This window comes from Podarcis cretensis, assembly GCF_951804945.1.
Source record: "Podarcis cretensis genome assembly, chromosome: 2".
NCBI lineage: Eukaryota > Metazoa > Chordata > Lepidosauria > Squamata > Lacertidae > Podarcis > Podarcis cretensis.
This window is the reverse complement of record NC_137171.1, coordinates 1,852,784-1,866,269: the sequence shown is the minus strand read 5'-3', so window position 1 is coordinate 1,866,269 and position 13,486 is coordinate 1,852,784. Positions and strand designations below refer to the sequence as shown.

Below are 13,486 nucleotides of genomic sequence, written 5' to 3'. Positions count from 1 at the left end.
CTGCATATTTGAAGAGGAAGGCGTGTGGCTGGGTGGTAGACCCAGAGCAAGAAGCACGGATTAGCTGCAGCTCCCTGTGAAACAAGGCAGATCTCCCCCTCCACTTATCTGGCATACAGGCAGATAAATAGTAAGCCATCGCCCCAGTGCGAAAAGAGGAGACTAATCTCTGAATGCCAGAAACTTTGACTGACCCTCCTCTCACTTGAGGCAAACGCCTCTTGAACATTTTCCAAAAAATGTAAACGTACCCATGATGAAAGCAGAGGTTGCTCAGCAGCAAAGCTGTATGCCAGTTCCCCCAGCCCCACCCACCCAAATAGCACAAGAGTACACGAATTTCACAGGTCTGGCTATTAATACAAGCACAAAATAAAATGATGACAGAGAGGAAAGTTGAGCAGTGTTTTCCACCATTTCATCCATTTTCAGCACTTCTTTTGCGGAATTCAGCAGATTTAGGTTGCCATTGTCCCGTCACGTGTGTACACGCCAGAGGTTCCTTCTGAACCAATGATGTGCAAAGGCAGGACTCAGAGCTTCTTGTAGTGCAAGTCCCACAAGGCAATCACAGACACCAGACACAACACTGAGCAGGAGCTTCTGACGCATTTTCCTTACGGAATCGCCATGGCAGTGGAATTCCCCATTGGAACTCTGACAATAAAACACCAACCACAGCAGCACATGGAATAGTTCAATGCATGGGGCAGCACTCTTAAGCCAAAATCTAGTTGCCTCTTTCTGCAGGGGACCTTAACCAGTACCAGCCTCACCCCCAAAGTCAGTAGTTCCATAGCAAATTGGATCAGGTCCTCCAAATGTTGGACTCCAACTCTAATCAGTCCCAGCCAGCATGGCCAACAGACCAGACACAGACCTGGCTAGCTTCAGTCAGACTGCTACATCATGTGCCCTCCAATCATCGCTTTGACACATTACAATTAAACAGCAGTGATTTCTGAGCTTCTGCACCACTCACATACACACCCCAAATCTTTTTTTAATGTATTTTTATTAAATATTTCCTTGATTTACAAAAGTATATGTAATGTCTGTCTCTCATATTTTTACCATGTAACATTTTTACAAATCAGTTTCATTTGTTGAGACATTAGGAAGAATAGGGGAAAAGAGGGGGGGAGATGAGTGGGGGTGGGGTCGGGTGGTGATGTTTCCATTTTACTTAATATAAGTGGGGTTTTGTGTCAGCGTTGCTGGTGCGGGTTCTCTGCTGTTCACTTGTGTTCCTTTGGTGGTGAGAGAGGTTGGGGTTGGCCCAGGGTGTGGCTGTTCATTTGTGATTGGCTGTGGTGGTCTTTGTTTTCGTGTGTGAGTGGGGTGGGTGGGCACACACCCTAAATCTGAAATGAGGTTGGGACCACCATACACTGAGGACCAGCCATGAAAAAAGTTATAAACTCAAACAAAAAAGCAGCCAGCTCCTAGTTGGACTGCCTGGTCAGCATAGCACACGGAGGCCCAGAGCAAGTGTACCCAGCTGCCCTCTCCTCTGCATGGGCTGATCAAGACTAAGGTATGTGTTGACAAACAGATCTGTACTAAAAACCCCCACAAAATCCTTTGAACACTTGAGATGGAGCTACAGGTTGGAACTCAACCTAAAGGCTGCTTCACCTTGTAATCAGGGCTGAGAGGGAATTGGGGTGCTTAAAACTTTAATTGCACAGCCATTTCCCCCTCCAAATCCTAGACCTTTGCAAAAAAAAATTTGCCATGGTGCAAAGAAAGGACAGGGAGCACCTTTAACTGTGGCACGCCAAAATCCCCTCTACCAAATAACTATTAAAAGTGCAGGAGCCTCCTGTCCCCTTTTTGCATCTAGCCAGCTCAACCACCACTCATGAGAAGGGTTTAAAAAGCTCTGTGGAAAAGATGGATTCATCTGATGCTGCTCGTCAAAAGCCTGTTGAGATACCCACACCTGTTAGAGCAGGTATGGGACCCTGCGGCCCTCCAAGTTCTGCTGGACTACAATTCCCCCTCCTTTCTTCACCCTCCTGCATGGCATGCATCAGGAGGCTGCTGTATGGTCTGTCCCTGAACCCTCGTTTGACTGTAGAAAACACAAAATAGATCCAGTAACCTGAATCAAAATATGGATGGTATAGATCAGGATGAGATAATAGGCAAAGATGAGCAAGGCCTCAAAAGAGAGGAGTCATGAATCTTATTTGGTGAGAAAGATGGGAGAGGGCTCATCCTGCACCTTTAGGAATTGCATATCAAGGCTGGCGGGGGGGGGGAGGCGAGAATATCACTAGGTGGGGCATGGCTCACCCAAGTGCTGCTGAGATGGAAGAAACTCACCTGCTGGAATTCTTTCTTCTCTGAAAAGCACAAACGCACACTCTAGAATTTGACTTCATTCCAAAATAAAAGGCAAAATCTTACACATGTTCAGTGGGGCTTACTCCCAGGTTAAGTGTTAAGTATAAAATTACAGCCTTGAGTTCTTAAGAGATATAAACAAATCAGAGTGATACAGAGGTCAACAACACCTACACCCGGGATAAACCTGTCTGGTGGGACTGAAACCCTAAAAATGTTTGATAATGTAAGAGAAAAATAGTGGATTTCCAACCTCTCTCGTTTTCTGGTTTTTTCTTCTACATGTCAGATGGAAACACTAAAAGCACCAGAATGGTACAACCTCAGCCAGGAAGTGCTTGAAATTTTCTACCCAGTTTCCAGAGTAGATATCTTAGAACCAGGGCTGCCAACCTTTTGGAGCCCATGTGCACTGCACACACCCTGCAACCAAGTGCACACCACAACTTACCCTACTGGCTCCAACACAATGTCTTCTTTCAAGCTGCTTTCAAGAGGGGGGGGGGGAGGTGCAGGGGAATTAATCCTGTGGGCATCAGGGAAGACCTCTGTGGGAGCTTGTGTGTCCATGGGTGCCCTGTTGGAGATCACCAGCTTTAAATGTGTGTATCCTGACTCTGGAAGGAGAGAAACCAAAGTCCCTTAAGCCCTTGATCACATGCAGAAAGTAGAATGGGACTGTGCACATAAGCCTGTCCATGGCTGTAGGCAGCAATGCTTCTGAATACCAGTTGCTGGAAACCTCCGGAGGGGAGAGTTGCTCTTGCACTCAGGTGCTGCTTGTGAGTTTCCTAATGGCACCTGGTTGGCCGCTGTGAGAAGAGAATGCTGGGCTAGATGGACCATTGGCTTGACCGAGCCACGCTTTTCTTATGTTCCTATGAGGGCTGTACATTCAGCAAAAGGGTGGCTATGCATGAGCAGCTGCTCATCTACGGATGCTGCAAATAACTGAGGATCCCACTCATTCAGAGGTCACAATTGCATGGACCACCTACACAACAGTAGTCATGTTCTTAACACAGAACCACAGCTCCATGGTGGAGCATCTGCTTTGCATGCAGAAAACCCCAGGTTCAGACTCTGGCATCTCCAAGTACCTGCCCATCAGAGAAGGTAGACAATACAGTTGCTAGATGGGCCAATGGTTTACCTCATGATATAGTAGTTTCCTATGAGCCGCTGATCACAACTATCCACCCCTTTTGTCCATATTGAATATATAAACATCAAGAGACAGCACCAATGGTGCAGTTACACTCAACCCCACAGCACAGAGGGAGAACCTGCAGGCCCCCAGGTGTTGCTGGATCCCCAACCTATCAGCCCCAGCCAATGATTGAGGATGATGGGAGCTGGAATCTTCCAGAATCTGGAGGGTCAAACTTTCCTTCATTCCTGCCCTACAATTCAAATAACATGAGAAAAGGGTTCTCATGCCCACTGAACATCGCCAGGTCTGTTGCTCAACCACACTCCCTCAGTGTGGTTAACATCCCGAAAGAGAGGCCCTCCTCACATTTTGAGGACTCTTGTTCCTGACCATTTCACAAACTTCAAACAGATTGCACTCAAGGTCCCATGACAACAACCTAACAAAGTATCACATTCAGAGGTGCATACTAACTACCAAAGCCTGAAGTGTGTTGACTTTTCATCTGCACCAAGTCATAAGATCAAGTATAGGGACAAGACCATGAGCTTATCAACACTTACCTTTTGCCTCTGCACTTTCTAGGCACAGCCTGCACTTTCAAGTTCCGGGTCCGAGTGCTCTATTTTGGCTCTGAAGCTTTTCCCACAAAAATCCACTCTTCACCGCAGCATCGCACCAAATTGCAATTCACAGAAAACTCGAATTGCTGTTTGTTGCCCTTCAGCTTTAAAGAGTGAGTTATCATGGCAAAAGCTCCGGGGCGAAAAGAAGAGCGCTCCAGTGTGGACTGGGAAACCACGGACCTGTGCCCAGAAAGTGTGTGGCAAAAGTTAACTGTGGATAAGGCCTGAGACACAATCAGACAGACAGACACCTCAAGACTGCGAAGACAGCTAAGCTGTGCTGCTTTGACCTGTTGTGAGCACACTGGAAAGTCCCCAAGTGATTCTTACCTCCAAAAGGATGGTGAATGAGGATGAAAGGAGCACCACCAGCGCATCACGAACCATCTCTTTACATCCAGAGCTACTCACAGACATTTCTAACTTGGGCTGTGTGTGGGTGTGCAGAAGCTTTAAAGCTACACTTCATTAAATGTGTCGAGCAAGCTGGAACTCATCCAAAGGCCAACTAATGCCACCCATTGCTTCAGCCAAAGCAGCACTGCTCCCTCGTGGAAACCAGGAAGAGATGGCCAGGTCTTCATGCAGACCTGGGGCCTGGCCCTTAAAAGCCCCCAAGGCCCAGAGAACCTAGGAAACTGCCTCATACCAAGTCAGATCATTGGCCCATCTAACTAATAGTGTCCGGGCTGACTGACAGCAACTCTGCAGGGTTTCAGGCAGAGGATATTCCCAGCCCTACCTGGAGACGCCAGGGATTGAGCCTGCATGCAAAGCAGATGCTCCACCACTGAGCTGTACAACCCTTTCCCGAGTGTAAAGGCCACACCATGTCCCAGTTTAAGCTGCAGATTTCGGATAAATTGAAAAGCAGGATGCTGAGAACAACTTAGGGAAAACTAGTCTGTGTCCACAGGTAGATAAATGCAATGCGGCGAGGAGAGAGATTTGCAATCAAGCAATATATATATAAAGCGTTTTGAAAACACAAGACACATTTTTATAAATACCATCTGCTGTATGCAATGCTTAATCTCGGGGTTAGGAGCTTGAGCCCCACAATGAACCAAAGATTCCTGCATGGCAGGAGGTTGAACTAGATGAACCCTTGCGGTCCTTTCCAGCTCTACAGCTCTATGACTCTAGAGGAACATTACTGGGGAAGGAGGGCTGGGAGGAAGCAAAAGGATCTAGACAACTCACGCCAGTGAGCCAAGCCACAATGAACAACGTCAAAGCCATGCACCCAAAGAACATGTAACGGGGCGCAATGACACTCCGGGCAACATCGCGCGCCTTAAAGGTGGGGGGCGGAGGTTGGGGAAATAGGTGAACTACCAGGAAGCCACGAGAACACGGGCCGTTCATTGGAAGCCCCAGTAACTTGCGAGAGTCTTCCCTCGAAGTGCACGCGTCATTGGGACTGCAGCCCCGGGCGCTCAACAAACCTTGCCCTCGGCACAGCACGCGGCCTCTCCGCCCCCCGTCGGCCGAGAAAGAGAAAGGACAGTCAAGCCTCCGCCTCCCCTTTCTCTTTCTCGCGGGCGCTCCGGCCAAGTCCCTCGCCTTGTCACACACACACACAGGCCGAGTCACGCGGGGGGGGGGGGGGAGATGCAAAAAATAGCTTCTGCGGGCCTCGCCGCCTCCTTCCTTTCCCTTTCTGCCGCGCATCCCCGGCGAAGCGCCGTCTCCCTTTGCGCCCTTCGCAAGCGCAGCTGCGCGGGCAGCCGGCACCCCTCCGCCCTGCAGGGCGCAACCGGCCGACCCGCCCTGGCCGGAGAGTCGCCCCCGGCGCGCCGCTGCTCGCGCCTTACCTTGGCTGGAGGCGCCGCGGTCGCCGTCGGCGCTCACGCCCTTCTCGTCGCCTGCCGCTCGCCCTTTAAGTCCATCTGCGGAGGAGAAAAGAGAATCGGCGTCGTGAGTGGCGCTGCTGCTGCTGCTGCCCAGCGCAGGGTGCAGTCCGGGCATGGGGGGGGGGGCTCTCCTTCCGCCGGCTGAGCCCCGTCGAGCCCGCCTGCGGAGCTCACATCCACGGCTCCGCGCGGACCTGCGAGCCGGCTGCTCCCGCGGCCATCAAGCCCGCGACGCTTTTGTCCTTCGCGGCGGAGAGAAAGTCGAGCTCAGCGGCGGGGCTCGGCGATCCCGGCCCGCTCCATCCCTCGGCAGCCCCGGGCGGATCCACCTGCGCCCGGCCCCGAGTCTCCCCGCCTGCTCTCTTCACACCCCCGACGGCAGCGAGCGCAGCGAAGGCGGCGGGGGAGGAGCCGGCGAACCAGAAGGAACAGCGGGATGGAAACGGGGGGGGGGGGGGCGCAAGAGAAAGAAAGAAACCCACACGGGAGGGGGCGGGGGAGAGGCGCATTGTTCGCCAGGGGCGCTCGCGATTGGCGCAAGCGCAGCCAAGAGGCGGGCTGACGGAAAGTTTGCTGTTCAAGCGCTCCATCTGGTGCCGGGATCTCGGGCGCGGAGCCCCGTCGCCAGCGGCTCCAAAGCTTCTCTTGTCCTGGGCCGGACTTTTAGAATAAAAATTTGCTGGAGCCACACCGAATTAATTACTGAGAAGAAATACACGGGGGGGAAGAAGCAAGTTGATTCATTGATTGATAATATTTAACCCAACTACTTTAGAATACGATTATGGGTCATCCAGAAAGTACAAAAGAAAGCAGCTCCATAAGGACACGAATCATTCCCAAAATATTATTATATATGAGTCTCTGGCATGTGCACCATAAGTACGTACAATCCCAATGACAGCTGTGAACTTGCCTTTAGCCGGGTAATCTAATGCATATTAGGTCTCCTTTGAGACAAACACGCATCAACATAAAGAAGCCTCTCCGAACTTTCATGTTTGTTCCCTGTTCACAACATCACGTCAAGGAGAACTGCAGAAGAATAGCCAATGCTCCTGAGAGAGGCAGGGATACTGTATCTGGTTGTATATCCCAAAATTTATTTTGATACTATATGATATGACTCGATATTATACAACCCAAAGCGCACACTGATTCCCACACCCACCTCAAACTGAATTTAATTTCATTTAATTTAGGGTTGCCATATTCTGAAGAGCAAAAAAGAGGACACATTTGCTGACTTCTACGTTTAACTATGGATTCCTATGACAACTCTATCCACGAAAAAGAGGACATGTCTTGGAAAAAGAGGACACATGGCAACCCAGGCCAGCCCAAGACATTTGGCTACCTGATGTGAATGACAAAAGAACGCCCCTCCCTGCCAGGGAATGAGGAGTCTGAAGAATACTGGGTTATAGCTGGGTTGTTTTTATTTTGATCATGTATTTTGTGGTTTTATATTCTGATTTTATCCTGTAAATCTCCCTGAGATTCTTTTGACAAAGGGCAGTATATAACTCAAATAAATAGATACTAAATTAAAGAGAGAGAGAGAGAAAGGAATCAATTTGTGGTGCCTTGTGAGACAGAGGCTGTGGCGGAATGGACAGTTTTATGAGTGGAATGGTAGCAATTCTTCTCTCTTCACCCTTTGGAGCTCCCTGAGTAAACTTCCACTATGGTTGATGGACAAACACAATAAATGTTATTCTCTATTCCATAATGCCCCTACACCATTTTTATTTCTTATTTTTTTATAAATCCTGTTTATTGGAGAATGGAGGAACTACAGCTCTGACTTGACTCACTAAACCATTCTTAAAGAGGGTGAGGGGAGCTGCGGGCTTGTGAGCCAGAAATGTTGGTGTTGGTCGCCAGAAGGTAACACTGTATATACATTTTTACCAGACCCAGATTCTTGATAAAATCTCTTTCCTTCTTTCAGTAAGTTTACAGCCCTCATGGTTGGCAGAGTGAAAACTTGAAAGTTTCATGCGTTTGGTATCACTGGAAGAAGGTGTTTAGCTAGGCAGCCCCTCTTCTCCATCTCCTACCCTGCCCAATACTCTGCATGCTGCAAGCCACACCCTTGGCCCCCAGTTCTCTCTGTTACCACCAGTGCCATAACTAGCATTTCTGAGACCTGTGCAAGCATCCAAAAATATGTCCACCACCAACCAAGGGACCAGCAGTGGAGGGCACTTTAAAGCTGGCTATGAACTTTTAAAGGTGCACTTCTGAAATCCCAGGTTCTTCCTGCTCCAGCAGAACTGTCTCTATTGAGGAACTGTTGTGGAAAATAAATAAATAAATAAAGCTGGTGGCTGTCATCATCAATCTTCTCCTTCCTCACCAAACAGCACCAAACAGGGTTTTGCTGTTTTAAGATGCAGGCAGAGGGCTAATAAGAAACTACTGCAGAACCACTCTGCCTGCCCAAAGCAAGCCTCCGAGATGGCAGTCTGATACACATTTGCTCAGAAAGAAGCTCATCATGTTGAGTGAGGCTGACTCTCAGGTGTGTATATGATGCATATCTGTTTTTCTGAGGAACAACAACCCTCCATTACCAAAACAATGCTGACTACAACAACTCCCCTTGTCCCTAACTATTGGTGATACTTAATGATGGGAATTGGAGTTCTGCAGCAGTGGCTGGGGGTGGGGCACAGGTTCCTCACTTCTGCTGTAGAAAATGAGAAAAGGCACCAGTTCCACTTCACGGAGCCCTAGGGAAAGTATGTGCATTCTGTCACAAAACTTTGGTGCTCTCTAGATAAAGTAAAAGGGACTATTCTTTTAGCACACTCTCCATTAATTGCATTTTCTTATGGGTTCTCTTTAATGCCACTGCATTTACAAAGTGTGATAAAGTAAAGCAGTCCCAAGAAGTGAATTTACCCAGCAGCTGAGTCATCACCTGGCATCTCAAGAAAGGAACTTTACCCAGCCTTTACCCAGTGGTTGAGTCACTGCCTGCCTTATGTGATGAGTTTGCCACTTCATTGGCAAACAAAATTGTTTTAGTTCGGCTAGATCTGGGACTGCTATTCAAACACAGAGGCTGTGTGTGTGTATGTCTATGTATGTGTGTTATTCCAGGTATTTGAATCAAAACCAGCATCAGGGTAATGCAGAAGGTTATGTCTAGGCAAGAGATACATAAAAGGTCCCTTGAGGGCTAGATCCCCATCTTAGCAGGTGAAAGGTCAACTCCCTTACCGAAAAGGGTTATCAATAGAGCTGGATCATTGTTCAAATGTGAACATCTCAGCACTCATAGAACTGCCAGCTCAACACAGACACCTTGCAAAACAGTTTTGCAAAATTCTTCTGGAAGTGAGACATGTTGAAGCAATAGCTTCTCCAGCCCTCTTCCTCTACTAGAGCTTTTGTATTGCTCCTTCCCTATTGGCAAAAGTAATGTACAGAGGATGGGGCAGGACAGGGGTGGATGGAGAAACTGGGTGGGTTATCTTCTATTTCCTCTGCTCTTTCAAAGGTATATGCCAGGGAAAGCTCATGTGGTGTCCTCCAGATGTTGCTGGTCTACAAGTTCCGTTATCCCAGACCATTTGCCATGCTGGGTTGGGCTGGTGGGAATTAGCATCCACATTTAGTATATCACAGAATAATGGAAAATACCCCAGTGTATTTTTCTGGCAACCCTACCTACTCAAGGTAATGAACCTCAATGGCCAAATCTGGGTGCAAAGATACAAAAGAGGAGAGGACTCGCGTGCTTGTAAGAGTGGCATAAGAGAAGGGATTTTTAGCAGATGTAGTTTGTCAGCTATTAAATCCCTGTCTGCTTCTTGCATCTGCCCACCCTACTTGGTACTGGCAATTTAATGGTTATTACCCCAGTTCAAATGTTTCAGTTTCAGTTAAGATTGTTGAGCGAAGAGTTTCTCTTCAGAGTCAGGTATAGCTGGATTTTATCTCCTGTTCCAGACTCCGGTTGCTAGAGAGCAAACATCAGCAAAAGGAAACTATTGTAGTCAGAGGAAACTTTCAAAATTTAAGTACATGAGAAGAGTCCTGCTGTATCACTGCCAACCTTGCATTTAAGCACTAGCCTGGAAGTGGTAAGCAACCAGAAATTCCATGTAGGTTAGTGGGAGGACTGGAGGAGCAGGAACAGATGACTCCTTACCTCCTCTGCACTCCACACAGAAACTAATCAGGATGCTAGAAGAGATAAACCCCCTCTTCTATATCCAGCATAGAAATGCAGTGAACTGCCTGCAGGAGCCACTCCCCCCCCCCCAGTTTGTTTGTTTGTTTGTAGGCTGGTTGGTACCTTTGTTGAGTTTATTAACAAGGCTGTCATATATCCAGATGAGAGTGAGGCTGGAGGTGTTTCATTTCACTGCTGTCATTTCCTGCGCCTGGTCTCCAGGGGACTCAGTTACGAGCTACACTTCCTTTCAAGTGGCTGTTTCTCTGACATTTGATATGACCCAGCTCATCAAAACCAAAACCAAAAACTATGTCAGCAAGGGAAGAGGCATAAAATTAGCACAAGCCGCTCTCATGCGGCTATTTATACCCACAAGACAAAAACAAGACACAAAAAAGGTAGCTTAATTGGATTATCATTACAAGAAAATATATACCAGGGAGCATGACTATCATGGAAGTGGGGGGAATGTGTTGTACAAATCAAGAGAATTCATTCATGTGAAACTAAAAAAGAAGTCCCAAGATGCTAAGGTCCTAGCAAGTGCCACAAGGTCACTCAGAGTGAACATGGTATAGATGACCCAGGTGCGAAGGAGGTAGGAATCTCCTGCCCCCCAATAGTTGTGTAGAATAAAGGTGTGGCTCGCATGGCTTTACAGATATTTGAGGCTACATTCTGCAATTGTAGGAATAACTCAGTCAGTTCCAGAGTAGCACTTCCTATAATATGGACGCTCATTCGCCCTCATACACTCTACCACTGAATTATGGTCTTTCTTGTGGCTCTACTGCCTGATGTGGGGGTTTTCCATACTTGAGACACCAAAGAACCATGTGATGATCCACCAAGCCACCCTTTATGGTGACAAAGTGGAGAAGCCATCAGGCAAAAGCAATTTCCAGCTTCTTGCTCAAGTGCGATGTGACACATAGACCAGCTTCAACTCATCTTCTTCTAAAAGACCAGGAACTGCATTTCTAACAAACAGAATTGCATGAGGTTTCCCTGGCCACTGGATTGCACTTCCCTTTTCCAAAGAAGGAACAGCACAGAAAGAAAGAAACCCATTGACTCCCTCTGCAAGGATGCACATGGGCTTTTCTCTTCAATGTCTCCTTCAACGTCCCCATTGACTGGAAGAGATCGTCCTGGCTCAAGCCAGCAGATGAGAAGCAACTGGGTCCACAAAAGAGAATGCTGGCTGCAAATACAGGATCTGCCTTTCTAAGGGATACACCAGGTAAAATTTCCCTCTTCAGCAGACTCCTAAAAGACTCCCTTTCCTCAACCCAGAAACCTATTTGTAGGCCTCCACCTGCATGGTCTAATTCAGCTTTCCCCAACATGATACCTCCAGGTGTTTTGGAGTACAGCTCCCATCTGCCCTGGTCAGCGTGGCCAATGCTCAGGGATGAAGTGAGCTGCAGCCCAGCAACATCTGAAAGGCAACAAGGCTGGTCTAATGGAAGGACCAAACTGTGACTTAGGGACTGTATGTGGTCCTTGATGATGTTCAAGAATCTGCATGGAAGTTCAAGAAGAAAAGCACCTGTTTCCTCAGAGGAGAAATAAAGGTTTGCCCTTAGTATGTCCTAACAGTCAGGGGTACCTTTACCTTTTTTAGTATGTTCCCCTCCCTTCTCTTGGCCACATGCAGAATCTATGTACACCAGGAGGCAGGTAAGGGAGGCAGCATTGTCACCCCAAATGGGCAGGTAGTATCCATCTCAATCTGTCCTGGAGACTGAAGTCACACATCAAAGTGGGATGCAACAGAGACACTGCTTCCCCCATGTCATTGCTGCCCTGCCTGTTGCTTTGCACACACAGCTCTCAGTGAGACAAAACAAACCTGCTCCCACACCATCAGACTTCATTTTTTTCTGGCTAAAGAAAGTGACAGTGAATGCACCTGAAAATGTGGGGTGCTTGAGGCAACGTTGTTTAACCTCCCTGCAAACAAATGAGAATAAATGCACAATAAATGGCTGATAGCCTCAAACCTCCCCACAAGCTATGTGTAAATGTAATCAGGATGAATGCTCAGTAAACAGGTTGCCTGGAAGTGACTGGTGACTCATGCAGAAGCACAGAGGGATGGCTCTGTAAGCCAGCAATTTGGGTGGGGGTCATGTTCCACAGATTGTGCCTAAAACCAAAATTGCGTGTATGGGTTCAGTGGCAGCTGGGATTGCCAACTGTCATTTCCCCTGGAACCCCTCCCCTGTTTTCTTTTGTTTTGTTGTTTGATTGCCACACACATAAAGCTGAATGTGCCCAAGTTAAATGCTTGAAAGTTCTGGGGTAACTATAAAAGAAATGCTGGGGAAACACAGGGTTCCTCTTTCAGGAAGGCAGCTCTGCAGTGAGCAGAAGGAAAGCAGCACCTAAGCAACTGGATCCACCCAAACTAAATCAAAACCAGAAAGAAGCAAAGGTTGCCTGCAGTGCATGTGTGTCCTACATTTGATTCCAAATAAACAAGACTGTGAGCAACTGCTCTGCTCCTCTTTCTACTTCTTTCAGGAGAGTTACAGTTTGGGCCATCTTCTGCTCAAGGGGAATGCAGAGACCCCCCTTCCCAGCCCCAGGCCTATGGCTCTGTCTCCTAGTGGTACAGGAGAGAGGTTTGCTTTAAATGACTTTACATTAATTTAAACACAAACACACACTTGAAAAGCCCAGTACAAATGGACAGCCTGGAGACATGGTCACATCACAGAGGACTAGTATTTACGATAATTACCCCTCCATTCTGGGAACTCTGCAGAAGTGAAGGGCTGGGTGCTTTTTCAGAGGGGTGAAGGTGATGTGACAGACTCCTTGATGCCCACAGTCTGACTCTCTTTCAACCATCCACTATGTTTGGAAACAGATGACAGGGTGTTTTTTCTCCCCACCTGAGATTTGTAGGTAGATTGGAAGAAGGGGTCAGTGCTCCTAATGTACATAGTACCGTTACAGTTTTATCTCTGGAAAACAGGCTTTGCAGGTTTTTGTTGTTTTAAAACCTACAGAACCTGTTTGACCAGTAGGCAAACAAAAATTCAGGAAGCGGAGCCATCTGCCAACCACTTTCTCTGCATTCTTAAAAACAGTTCACTGTCTCTGTTCTCAGATTTTCACAGTGCTTTTTAAAAAAGCAACAACCCTGCAAAATTCTTTCAGCTAAAGATGGCAGTAAAGAAATGAACACCATTTTCTACCATGCTGCCTTTGACTCTTTTTCTTTTCTTTTTCAAAAGGATTGTCTCTTTCCTCCAACAGGAGGGACAGAAATGCTATGTTGGAAATTAAAGTGAAA

At 47.5% G+C, this 13,486-nt stretch overlaps 2 protein-coding genes across 7 annotated transcripts in view; both read right to left on the bottom strand.

The window, feature by feature from the left end:
* The window catches only part of LOC307211332 (histone H3.2), a 193,365-nt gene that overhangs the window by 55,164 nt on the left and 124,715 nt on the right, over positions 1–13,486 (bottom strand). The gene's annotated exons all lie outside the window — the stretch shown is intronic.
* Positions 1–13,486, bottom strand: part of HDAC7 (histone deacetylase 7) — a 194,053-nt gene that overhangs the window by 122,007 nt on the left and 58,560 nt on the right. For 2 of the 6 annotated variants that reach the window (XM_079967811.1, XM_079967813.1), the window contains one exon: positions 5,949–6,023. The exons of 2 other annotated variants lie outside the window; for them this stretch is intronic. In XM_079967811.1, the coding sequence (XP_079823937.1) occupies positions 5,949–6,023 (75 nt within the window). Of the gene's footprint in view, positions 1–5,488; positions 5,611–5,948; positions 6,193–13,486 lie in introns of those variants that run through there. 2 more of the 6 variants (XM_079967810.1, XM_079967815.1) reach the window with 2 other exon arrangements.